A 13,825-nucleotide genomic window follows, 5' to 3' on the forward strand; every position below is an offset into this window, starting at 1 on the left:
GCTATACAAATTAGTTAAATTCAGTGATCATTTTTTTCAGCCTATTAGTTTCAAAGCCAGACAGAACTAGCCTTACAGATGTAATAATAACTAAGGTGAAGTGGTGGTGGTGGTGGGGGGGGGGGATTTCCCACTATATTTAAATTAATTTTGTTCTAACTACTTCATTGTACCTTTTTAAATCACGGGAAACATTAGTTATGCAATCCTGGAATGTAACTTATTTACTGTGGCTCATGTAAGGGTCTTATGCTATGTGGAGAATTCATATTTCAAGTTAAGCAATTAAACATTTATGTTTATTTTGTCTTGCAGCCTGTTGACTATTGGGTAGGCCGACGTGCTAATCAAAAAAACTCAAGACATCCTTTTAACATGCTGATGTCCTTCTCTTGTCTGTGATGAAAACATGTCTGTACATTTTACTGATGCCTCGGTTTACTTTTATAAATGCACCTGCATTCAAACTCCAGCTTAATCAATCACTCCCTAGACTGAAGTTCGCATCAAATAAGTATCTGGTCAAGGTTTAACCAAAATTCAGATATTCGGTTTAAGCAGGGTTCCATATGTTTACCTACATGTATTAGACAACTAGTTAAGGCAAATGTTTGTGGAAAACTATCTCTGATAACAAAAACAACTTGAGTTCACAAAGGGTACGTTTACAAATAGGAGTCAAACTGTTATCTGCTCGTACTTTGTTGATTCCTGCTTTATTTACACAAAGTGACTGTCAAAAATGTGATAAATAAAAGAATGATGACTACACCTGTCCAAGAGTGTTTGTACTGCATTCATGTCTCATTTTAAATCTAATTTGAAAACAGACTATTCTTAAATCCTCATCTAAATACCTTGCAGATATATGTATATAACCAAGGCACGTATTGGTGGAGGTAGGTATAGTAGAAAATCTATACAAACTTACCTTTCAATATTTTGATACTCGATATTCTGATCGTGGTATTATTACACTTCCTTCTTCAAAATTTCCAACCCACACAGATTCACTCCTATTTTAGACCAAATCCAGTGGCCGGGATTCACACAAATAGATTAGAATATGCTAAACTGGCTGGGATCAAGTCTACTCACTGCAAAATTAGCATTTCTTGCAACTAAACGCATTAGCTCATTGGAATGAACCATTCACATGCACAAGGTTGAGTAAACGATTCACAATTTGCAGAAGTTGAGGAGGCAAGCGACCAATATTTCAGTGGACCTAAGTCGGGAGTAAGTTACTCTTGCTCACAGAAGAAAGTATGTGAATGGATCCCAGGGTTTTGACCTAAAATGAGGTCGGAGAGAACAAGCACACTGAAATAAAGACGTCTTTTGATTCTAGAAAGGGCACTGTACCTGATTGGATCTGCTGCCAAACATATAATGCGACTCTGTATCTGGCTCTATTTCCTCCGTGCACGTCTACTAGGGGCCAGAAGAAGAATACCACATACCCTCTTCACTCCATCACAGCTTCAATACTGCCTGTATTCCTGTATGTCAGGCTGTCAACACACCTGTTTTTGATTTTCAGCAACACTCCAAACTGATCAAGACTCTCAACTCCTCATCCTGGGGACTTCACTCTTTTTGCACACACAACCTCTCTCTCTCTTTCTCGTGCACTCTCTCTCTCTCTTGCTCACTCTCTTCTTAACCTGCCCCATTTCTTAACTAGTCCACCTTCCTCAAAGCTCATTTTTTTCTGCTTAGAGATCATATGTGTGCGTTTTGTTACTGTTTACAGCCAAGGATGGTTAGTCTTCACTTCAAAATATCTTTATTCGATTCAGACAAAGTGAATCATAAAAGAATACATGTATTTAAAAGTACTTAAAACAGATATGTACATATAAAATTCATTGTTATCAAAAAATGAAAATGTGCAGTTCACATTGCAGCCAGATATCATAAATCTAATATATACAATGGTTCTGTAGGGTATATGAACTAATTGCTTCAAAAAAATGCATATTCATTTTTCAAAATTATTTCTTAATCAATCATAAATTACTTTGAACAATCATCAAATAAAAGCATAATCAAACAGCAAATCCCGTACCAAGGAAATCAGAATAACAATATCTTTTTAATCAATGAATTCATTTCATTCATGAGTACCTTGTTTATGATACATGTAAGTTAATCAGAAAATCCAAAAGTACTTAGTAACAAACGACGCATATAAATAAATTGCGTGCATTGTGACATATAGTGAACTCGTGAGAAAGTGAATTATATACAAGTGAGTGAAGGAAAGGGAAGAGGTTTGGGTGTTTTTCTTGAACACTATACAGGCCAGTTTCGATATTTAATTGCAATTCATTCAGTACGCCACTTCATTTGGCCTTAGTAACTGAATATTCTTACACTGGTCCGATGGTTATGATATCGTCGATGTTTCGACCCTTGGACGCCTTGATTGTGGGTCTGGGGCGGGTCTTCTTCAGGACTTAGGAGGGTAGGGTAGTGAATTGGAACCTAGGGGCCCTTCTTGGATAGGAACCCGGTGGGCGTTCAGAATGATCACCATTCAAAATGAAACATCCGGCTTCACAGAAGTTCGTTTCCTGATACTTAAGAGAACTTCACCGCTGATCGTATATTTGAAAAAACCTATAGCCCGACGATATTCATGGCACTCCTTTTCTAGAGAAACAGCCGCAATGATTTGGGCAATCTTGTTTCTAACTAATTGTATTCCATCATATGGATGCAGTCAATACTGGGTCTAAATCCGTCCGTGCCTCACATAAATGCTCAACTGGCAATAGCACTACATACCCTACAGAACCAGTGTATATATTAAACTGTTCTTCCCAGGTTCTGAGGGATACTGGGTTACCCCATAGCGATTTATAAGATATCATAAATCAACACATTGCTACTATAGTTTTCCTTCTTACTTGAGTCGCCCTAAGAAATCTTGCAAGTACCACACATGTGTACAAGCTTGGAAGCAATTGTAAGTATAGAAAAGCCGACCTGCATAGTTTAAAATGTAGTGATTTTAATAAAGGTATAATAAAAGAACTTCTCAGATCCTTGTAAAATTTACAAAAAGTGCAATGTGCATAGTTGATTGATTTGATACATTATCACATGGGCAATGTGGTAAAACTTTTGACCAGTCACTGGGGCTTGGAAAACGTATCAAGCGGTGGAAAATATTTAATCTAAAATGAATTAAAACAAATCGATGTTGGGCATTGAGAACATTAAAAAGGTATGGTTGCATGGAGAAGGTAGTCAGGACCATTTGGTTGTATTTCACAGTTGGTTTACCCAGTTCCACGCATAATCGCAGTTCAGCAAGATGGTTTAGAGACTCTGGGGCATATTATCAAGAACAGGCGATAAAATTATTGCCGCTTTATCGGCAGGAAACTGCCGCTAAAGCGGCGATAATGGGCTTGATAATATGCCCTAGTGAATTCCCATAGCAGCCCAGGTTAACACCAGAACTGCCAGCTTTAGCGGCACTTTCCTGCCGATAAAGCAGCGATAATTTTATCGCCTGTTCTTGATAATATGGCCCTCTGTTTTTAATGCTTTCCTCCAGATGTTTAACAAGGATTCTGGATGCTCATAGAATTCCATGTGGCCCATATCTGTCAAGGAATTCTTAATAAACTGTAGCCAGGTGATCTTTAGGGCCATTTCAGCATCATAACAGTCCTTGACTATGTCCATATGTTCCGAGGTCCAGTTTTTAGGTTTCGCTGGGGGACGGAGCTGTAAGCTCCGCCTCCAGAGAAATCTGTAGTTTCTAGTATGGGTGACTTGAACACGCCTCTCTGCTTCATTGGCTAGCTCCATAAATGGAGGCTAGCCATTGGAACAGAGAGGCGTCCGTCAATGCCGGACCAGACACGGGGGCGTTCCCGAGATTCTTTGGCTTTTGCCGACGTCACGCGACGCCGGGAACGCCCCCGTGTCTGGTCCGGCATTGCCGGCACCCGCCTTCCGTCGTCAGCGTCTCTCCTCCCCCTTTCCCGCCCCCTCCCGCTTGTTATATTTTTATTTACGGGTGCCACCCCGTTTTTATTTAATTATTGGAGGCCGGTGCCCACCCGGCATTGCTCCGTGTTGATTTCACCGCCGCTGGCCCGGAGATCGAGCAAGAGGAGCTGCGCCCGCCTCCCTGCCAAGGGCCGCGCTGCCATTGGCGGCCCTCAGCGCAGGAAGCCAGGCACGCAGTGGTGCGACGTGGGCGGGGCCTCGAGGCGGCCATTTCCGCTTCCCCCTGCCCGGGGGAAGCCTGCTGGTGGTTCGTTGCCGGTCTCCCGTGTGGAGAGGGAGACCGGAACTGCTGGGGAAGCCGCCGCGGATGCGAGAAGAAGGGTGGCCTGTATTAGCAGCCAAAGGAGAGAACTCTTGGCTTCTCCAATGCTTGTTCGTTGTTGGGAGGCGGCATCGAGTCCCTTTGTTAGGAGGTTAGCTGGCTGACTGGGAAAGAATGACGTATTTGTGTCCACTTCCCTTTGGGCAAGTTATCCAGCCAGTGTGTTTTAGAAAGAAGGGTGTTGCTCGATTTTACACACGTGTTTGTCTGGCTTTCGGGTTTCATGCTGTGTGCACTAAGGGCCCCGTGTCTGGGTTGCGACTTAATGGTTTCTGTGGTTGTTTAAATGCATTTATTTGGTGATATGCCAACCTCCCCAGCAGCGGAGTTTACCTTTGTTGGGCTCCAACTGTATGGCGTAGTGTTGTATACTTTCTAGTGTGTTGGGCTGAGTAGCAGTAGGTTGCCATGAGAAGAACACGACTGTGAGCCCGTCACCCCGCAAGGGACCGTTGGTATCCTGAAAGCTGGGGGTTGAACCTTACCTCGCTCTGTGGTAGCATAGGTGCAGTAACCATAAAAAATATTGGTCTTCAGCCTCAATGTAAAATACAGAGCACTGGATGTATATTAGGACAGCACTATGACAACAGGTGGCTGAAGAATGTTTCAGGATGGGATTCAGCAGTTTTCCTTAAAAAACACTGCACTCGTTTAATCACCCATAAGTTAACCCTACCTGTGTACTGCATAACAGAATATGAATAAACTATCGACAATTTTTACCACGAACAGCTGTCACAGAAATTGTGTGTGCCAGGCATGTCAGAATACAGAAGGGCTAGGGGTAGAAACGCTAAGTGCGCTTCGGGCTCATATTTAACGGCGCGTCTCAATGGGGTATCCTGACAGTCTCTTCCGTGTTTAGGTGTCTGCTCTTCCTTCATGCAAACGACTGCTTTTGTTGTGCGTGGCCTTTTCTACAGAAGAAAGTGCGCCCTGCTTAGTTTAAACCGCGTGCGGGGCTGTCTCTCTGGCCGAACCACAAGCAGCAGTTTACCTCGGGTCAGACTCAATGAAACCATTCTTTGCAGTTCGCCCCCACAATGACGAAATATTAAAGCCTGCGAGTGCCTTCCCGATGACATGCAGTAGCAGACATCACAGAAAAACAAAGGCTCGCATTTATGAACATGAACTGCTGGGCATGATTTTATCATTCTGAAAGAACATTCTGATCCTGCATTTCAATTCATGCTGAAAACATTTAAGATGTGTCCTGTGCGATGGGAAGAAGTCATTTGAAAAGTAACAATGTAAACTACTAACATTAACACACACACAGCGCCTTCTACCCAGGTTTAAATGCAGGGACCATAATCAAAAAGCAAGACACTTTGTGCTCCCAATATTACCACATGGTCAGTTCAGCTCTTATTTATGTCGCGGTTTGTTTCAGACATTTCAACAAGCAATCTTCACCTCCACTCCTGCTAAAAGAGCTGTAAAGCAATCACCCTGGTTTAATGGACAATAGGCAGATGTTAGGTTTGGTAATTAAGAACTTATAGAAACCATTTTCAGCCAAACAACAATGCAATATTAACATTCTATACCACATCTAATGTATTCAGGGAAAGAAGTACCTTTAGGAAAAAGCAGAAAGCATGTTTACCAACCTGTTGAGTTGGAGCTTTCAGTTAGATCAGCAGATGCTCTTGAGCTTAGAATCATGCAGCTTTAAGGCAGGTTCTGAACCAACATAGGCAAAAGGGTTCAGATCATTCAAATATAACTGAAGTGATCTCAGCTGTAGGGGGCCACCCCATGTATATTGCGTTTCTATTAGGCATGAGCGGATTTTGCGGATTGGCAATCCGCGAATTTGCGGATTTGCGAACTCGCAATCCGCAAAATCCGCGAATTCCCGCGAATTTGCGGATTTTTTTTTTTTTTGTGTTCGCCCGTGTTTCTGCCAGTTCGCGAGGGTTTTTACAATTTCGCAATTTGCGAACTTACCTGTCGGGTCGCAAGTTTTGCGAACTTGTTGTTTCTACGTGTCCAACCTGTTTGGGACACTCTTCTTCATCACTGCCACTCTCTGTCACCACTGCCACTCTCTGACTACTCATGCCACCCTCTGGCCCACCCATGCCACCCTCTGTTTCATCACCACACCCTCTGGTTGTCCAGTGTACATTATTTTCGGCAAAGCAAAGCACACCTTCCCTGCCTCAAGTGACCTGAATTAATTTGGGGCTGATTAATGTGTCACAGAATATTTTTTTAGCTGGCACCTGCTTCCTTAGTGCGCCCTGATTAGTGATCTTTTGCACTTGCTAAGTGCTTTCATTGTTGCAAAATTAGTTACAACACCTGCCCTGCCCCAACTGACAATAATGAATTAGGGGCTGATTAATGGATTTTAACTTCCAGCCTGGCTCCTGCTTGTCTCCCTTAGCTGTAATTCATGACCTTTGTGGCATATGTGTAACTATTCTGAGGTTCAGAGCAGGGTCACATAATAGTTTCAACTGGCAACTGAACTCTGGAGGGGCCCCTCAGGAAGCACTACAGGAAATGGCTACTAATGATGTGCCTGAACTTTTGAACCTGGTAAGTAGTTACTTTCAGTTTTGCTTAGATCGTATTTCTGCAATTTCGCACTTATTCGCGGGGCGCGAACTCACGCGAACAGTGCGAGCAGTGCGAGCAAAATCCGCTGCTCGCGGATTTGCGGATTTTGCAGGAAATTCGCAAATCTCGCGGATTGCGGATTTCCCGAAAATCCGCAAAATCCGCGAGCGGAACGGATTTTCCGCCCATGCCTAGTTTCTATTTCTTAAAAAAAAAAACTAAAAGAAAGAAAAACGACTCCTTGGAGGATTTCAGCGTGGCCGTCAGAGTCGTAACAGGAGACACATCGATTGGAGTAAGTGAGCCACGAATGTATTATTTATGCTGTTGGAAAACTTTCAATCAATAAATTGCAAGGCAGAGATAGGCCTGAAAACCATAGTTTAACACCAAAAATGTAGAGACCAGAGTGAAGTGGTGAGGGTAGAAGAGGTCTTAAACACCTTTTCTGGGCCTGCCAACGTTTCACACATAATAAAATTATTTTTTTGCACCGAGCCACAACCAACAGTATCAAACATGTATCCACAAAGACCAAATTCACTTCAGGTATGATTAAGTCAAGAAATAATGATCTGTCCTTTTAAACCGGAGAAAGCAAGTCAAGAGGTAAAGGTTATTTTCAATTACAGCAAGGACAGATAGTGAACAGCTGCTACTATACTGGATGAACTCTCCAATAGCCCTCACCGATACTTGGTCGATAATGGTTATGTGTATCAGTATTTGTCAGCTGCTTGATTCTCTGGGCTCCAAAATAGTCTCACATTTATGAATTATTTACAACGCGGGCGACAGCTATACCTCCTTCTGTAAGAAAGAGAACATTTCTAAAACTGCATACGGTCGAAATTTCATTTTTCACTAATCGGAGCTATGGCTGGCTGTAGCCAAATATTTACTCTGCTCATAAGATTGGCACAAGGCTTTCCAGTCTAGCTTAATGCATTAGGTTCCATCATTTCAAATAAGTTTTGCAAATTTTTAACAAAGCCCGTCTAAATATACTTCACTAGGGCAAATAAGAATGAAGGAAATCCACCTTTTCCACGTGGTCACTCCAGATTTATCGCCTTTTGCTGGCCCCTGGTTTTTGCTGCCTTTAGAACTCTGTGCACTTTACCCATGCTAACCAGTAGTAAAGTGCCTGAGCTCCATCTTTAAACATAATTAAATAGTTGGCATACTGGTTTGCCTCGATTTCCTTAACATTTAGTAATTGGATGTTTATTGCTTATTGCACGAAGGATGACTACAGACGTGTCACATTGCACCTCTTTTTTTCCCTTAGCTCTGAAATCCTCCTTAAAAGTTGTTACAGACACAGATTGCTCTGCTAAGCACTCTGCCCCAGCCCCACAAGCTTTCAGAGGCTTCTTCCATGAGCACATTTGTGCGGCATTGTGCAAACTTTTTTTTAGGGTTTCGCCTGTCAAAAGCTGCGCAAGCAGCATTTTGCGCAGGCGAAATCTTTTGTTTTGCAGTATGGATGTTTGTCCCGCCTCTGTTTCCCATTGGCTAGCTCCATAAATGGAGGCTAGCCATTGGAAAACAGAGGCGTCCGTCATTCTGCGAGGCGACTCGTGGGCGTTCCTGAGAATTTTTCTCAACCGGCCCTTTTTGTCACGTCAGTGCGGCGGTGGGTGGTTCCTATTTTTTTGGGGGAAGGTTTGTTTTGGTCATTGCAGGCCGACCGCCGCCGGAAGAAGTCCAGGTGAGTGCTTTTTCTTGCCGTTCCCGCCCCCCCCTCCCGCTGTCTGTGCCTTTCCCGCCACCCCTCCCGCTGTCCGTGCCTTTCCCGCCCCCCCTCCCGCTGTCCGTGCCTTTCCTTGTTCGTTCCCCTATTTCCTTTAATTTTTCTCGAATTCTACTTTAATTCTCCATTACGGAAACTTGGGCTTGTGCTACAAAATGTGTCAATGTCCTGCCACAGGCAGCGTGCGCGTTACTGATGCTGGAAGCAGGGCACTGCGCTCTGGGCGCAGATCGACCCATTTAAAATGTGACCCACTATTGATGGAAAAAAAGAAACTAATTTCATAAAACGACTGAAGAAATAACCATGCTAAAAGCAGCGCAAGTGTGGGCGAGCGAACGTCTGGGAAATATATTTTATAATCATTGTAAACGGGTTACTTTTATGGCAATTTATGGAGAATTACCCTGATGTTTGTTGTCAAAGGGGACGGATTCACAGATTTTTGTGTGTGAGCAGGTGTTTACTTCTGGATTTTTAAGTTTGTTACAACCACTCACGTAAAAACGCTCTGTGAACGGGGCTTTCTGATTTTCCTGCTGCTGACGGCAATGAGCTCAAACCACCTTCAAAAATCACTTACAAGACTTCAAATCCCAGATTTTAGTCATGCAGCTTTTACACAAACGAGGGTGGGCGGGCGTTCAGTGATCGGACTGAAAGGAGCAGACCTGTTTGAGGCGGAACCTAGCTGGTGGCCCCACACTGCACAGCCCTGGGAAGGATGCATCACCAATTCCCTCTCGCCACCATTGGTAGATTTACCCATTCTCCTGTTCGGGTAAAGGTTGCCCACCCACAAGGAACTAGTGCAGAGAGCTGGCCCAGCCCTCTCTGTAATCCCGTTGTCCGTGTGCCTGCCTGCCACCCTCCCGCTGTCCGTGTGCCTGCCAGCCCCCCTCCCGCTGTCCGTGTGCCTGCCAGCCCCCCTCCCGCTGTCCATGTGCTTATCATCTCTTATTCTTGCTGTTTCAGTTGTATTTCGTGTATGCGTCTCTATGGACTTCCTCTGCTACGGGACAATGTTTATTCTTTGCATTCTGTACAGCTGTTTAGCACACAAAAAAGTAACCATTCCGTCTTCATTAACTGTTGATGAAGGATGATTTGGAAAAAAGCTGAATGATTTATTGCTAAACTACTGCCCTTCTGGCGAATTCGGGGTTTTGGGGTGAACGGGAAGGGGGGAGTTATGTGGTAGTGAATTCTTTGCTGTAGTTATCCAAGTATGCATATTTTATTACTCAGGGGTCACAGATCACTCAGGGAGCGAGAGCAAAGACCGTAATATGTGCGGCTTAAACATAAAGTTGCATTTTTCGTTGAAAAAATATGGCGGGCGCTGTGCAATCAGAGGCATCATTGCCTTCTTTGTGAATAAGCAGCAGCCGAGCTATGCTGCTTCAAAGGCAACTTTGTGCTTCTTATTGACACCGGGCAAACGTGTGCACGAGCCCAGGCTTCTAAGTAAGGCACACAGTCATGGCAAGTCAATACTAACAGCAACATGTTACTTCCTGCATGCTAGGATGGCTGGGGCCACGCAGGAATCCCCCAGGGTCAGTATCAGACGGACACAATCATTTTAGGCACAGATTAAGTGTTTTGCCCAGAATCACAGTGTTGAGCAGACGCCGATACGCCAGAGTCGGCAGCTCTGATCGTTACACCATATCGACTTGGCAGCGTAGTGCTGGGGGAACCAGTGCAGTGGCTAACACAGAGGCATGTGCGCCCCGGATGTCATTTGCAGGGGTACTCTTAGATGCATGAGAGGAGGCGCATAAGCCCTCACACTGGGTCAGCACTATGTGTGTGGCTCTGGGTGGGTGTTTGTGGCTCTGGGTGGGTGTGTGTGTGGCTCTGGGTGTGGCTGTGTGTGTGTGTGTGTGTGGGTCTGTGTGTGTGGGTCTGTGTGTGTGGGTCTGAGTGTGTGGTCTGAGTGTGTGGGTCTGAGTGTGTGGGTCTGAGTGTGTGGGTCTGTGTGTGTGGGTCTGTGTGTGTGGGTCTGTGTGTGTGGGTCTGTGTGTGTGGCTCTGTGTGTGTGGCTGTGTGTGTGTGTGTGTGTGTGTGTGGGTCTGTGTGTTTTTGTGTGGCATTTGCCAGAGATTAAACTATTGGCATTGTAAATGACAATGCCATTTATTTATCTGTTTTCAAAACCAACACATAAATAAAAAATTTGTCATTTACAATGCCAATAGCTCAAACTTTTCAAAAGGCGAAACCATTGCATTGTAAATGCTTGTTTTGCCATGGCAAGAGCGGTTGAGTCCTTACCAGATCTATTAGGAAATTAGCCCCCAGCTCTGAGTGACATACAAAATTTGAGCAACTCGAGGAAAGTGCCAAAAGTTTTTTAAAAACCTGTTTTCCACCACCTGTAATGATTCAGCATTTGCATGACCCCAAATGGCCGAACCATACATTGCAATAGTTCTACACTTAGCATAGTAAATAGATAACATTTCTTTTTGTTGTATGTTTCCCAGTTTTGGGGAAAAATTGCGTAGTGCCACAATACATCTTAAAAATTGCAATCTTCTGGATTCAATTGCACTTTTCCATGTACTTTCACTATCAAATAAAATACCAAAATAGGAAAAGGTTCGCGTTTGATGTAAAATTTCATTTCCTAGATATATATTCTGACATTTCGTTCCTTTCCCACCCAATTTCATAACAAATGTCTTGCTTGTGTTATTACGGAGCCCTAGATTTTTCATGACAGTGTAAATTTGTCAAATAGACTTTGCAGAGCTACAGGAGTGTGAGCCACGAGAACGGCATCATCCGCATAAAGTAAAACTGGAATTGATCGCTGTTTACTTGTGGCACACAAACTATCCAAAGTGTTACCCAAATCGTTTATATAAAGATTGAATAAAAAAGGGGTGAGCACACACCCCTGACGGACCCACTTTTCTTTTCTATGGGCCCGGTACAATGTACTTTAATACCAAACCGTACCCTTGCGTGGCTGTTCGAGTACAATTGTCTTAAGAGAGCAATAATTGCACTATCGGTACCCATTGAGCTCATCACGTTTTCTATATAGCCTCTTAACTCCATGACAGCTTCAATACTGCCTGTATTCCTGTATATATGGCTGTCAACACACCTGCCTTTGATTTTCAGCAACACTCCAAACTGGTCAAGACTTCAACCCCTCATCCTAAACTGGGGACATCACTCTTTTTGCACACACAGCCTCTTTTCCTCTCTCTCTCTCTCTCTATTTCTTGTGTGCTCACTCTCTTCTCAACCTGCCCCATTTCTTAACTAGTCCATCTTCCTCAAATCTCATTTTTTTCGGCTTAGAGATCATATGTGTGCGTTTTGTTACTGATATTTACAGTCACGGATGGTTAGCCATGTTCTGGATCAAGACTTATCAACATGAGACACTTTGGGGGCTTGTTTACAAGCCCCTTGCACCTCCGGTACGCCACTTTTCCCATATTAAAAGTGACGCACCAGCAGCACAAGGGGGCTTGTAAATAAGCCACTGAGGGGCATATTATCAACAAATAGCGATATTTATCGCCATGTAGGCTTAGCTGCAATTTTTTTATCGCTGCACATCACCAGATTTTATCGGTGAGATAACGTGCTATTAGCAACGTTTATCTCAAAAGCGATAAAATTCCTGGCGATAGCGGCAAAATCTGTGAATATCGCTGAGAATACAGCGATATTCACGCATTATCGCTAACAGGGTCTTAGCCGTTATATCCACCTCCCATTGGATATAGTGGCTAAGAACTGGTCTGAGCAGGCGTTAGTTTTTGGAGATATTCGCGCTTAGCGCAAATATTTCCAACGCTACGCCTGTGTTGGTAATAGGTGATAGCGAGGTTAGCGACTGCTTTCAGTCGCTAACAGGTTGGGAACGCCCACTTTGCATGTCATTAGCGATAAATATCGCTGACATGCAAAGCGGGCCCCAAACCGCTCGCTATCACCTACAAGCTGTCGCTAACTGCTGTTAGCGACAGCTTGCTAATAGGGTGATAGAATTATCGCCGCTTAGCGGACGAAAACGCCCGCTAAAGCGGTGATAATATCCTATCGCCACCCTTGATAATATGCCCCTTGGTGTTTGCTGTTCAGGTATGCACCTGGCAAATAGAGAAGTTTCTCAAACATTTTTCAGCCTTTCAGAGAAAAGTAGCAAATACCATGAGCTATTTGACCAGTAGCCAGGCAGACAGAAAATAAACTCCAGTATTTACCCATCCTCTGGCTAAAAAGCAGACATCATGTACTATTTAGCTAAAAGCCAGATACATAGCAAGCAAATTCACTATTTACTTGGTGTCCATAAAAATAGATTTTTAGTACTTAACTAGTGGTCAGGCAGAAAGCAAAAAACATTCACTGTTTATGTGGTCACCAGTAAAAATTAGTAATTAAGCAAGGCAGCCAAAAAGAGTTCACTAATTTACCCAGTGGTTGAATAAATAGTAGAGGTTCTGTACTATTTATCTGGCAACCAATAAAATAGTTAGCACACATGCCAACCCTAATAACTCAGGTGGGAGATGACCGATTTCATGGCTAGTCGCCTCATTCCTGCATGGAGAAACCTGATTCGGATTTCGGAATCATGATCTGCTGGAAACAAGGCAGCTTGAGCTCGAAAATATATATCCTGAACCAGAATGCATTGCCAATAATTCTTAGAGGGGGAGATTAGAGGGTGTGACAGGCCTCGATATTTAGGGGCATATTTATTACAGGGTTACATAGCTTTTGCACCATGCAACAGGGTGCAAAAGCGACACAACCCTTAAGTTTGATTCATCAAGCCACACAAAACCACCTTGCATGGACAATTTAAATATTTACACCGAGTATATTTCACTAGAGTGCGCTTGTGGAGGGCAGGCATGATTGTATCCCCGGAGTGTCTTCGGTGTAGGTCACAAGAGGGCGCTTTTCTGCACACTGTCTGGGGCTGTCTTTCGCTGCATCGATTTTGGAGGGGGGTATTCTCCTGCTTGTCGGAGGTGCTGGGATGGGAGCTTCCTTATACACCGCGTTTGGCCCTGTTACATGTCCTGGAGGGAGTTGGGGGTAATAGCTACAAGTGACACCTCTTGTTGTTGGGTCTCACAGCGGCGAAGAGGGACATT

The 13,825-nt window shown here is 43.8% G+C and overlaps 1 protein-coding gene across 1 annotated transcript in view; it reads left to right on the forward strand.

Annotated features, from left to right (window-relative positions):
* LOC147747769 (uncharacterized) overlaps positions 1-777 on the forward strand; it is an 802,967-nt gene extending 802,190 nt beyond the window's left edge. Inside the window, exon 73 of the mRNA XM_086926120.1 lies at positions 316-777. Within this exon, the coding sequence (XP_086782246.1) occupies positions 316-334 (19 nt within the window). The 3' untranslated portion in view covers positions 335-777. The remainder of the gene's footprint in view (positions 1-315) is intronic.
* Positions 778-13,825: the final 13,048 nt, after the last annotated feature.

This window comes from Lissotriton vulgaris, chromosome 1_1 (genome assembly GCF_964263255.1).
Source record: "Lissotriton vulgaris chromosome 1_1, aLisVul1.2, whole genome shotgun sequence".
Classification (NCBI taxonomy): Eukaryota; Metazoa; Chordata; class Amphibia; order Caudata; family Salamandridae; genus Lissotriton; species Lissotriton vulgaris.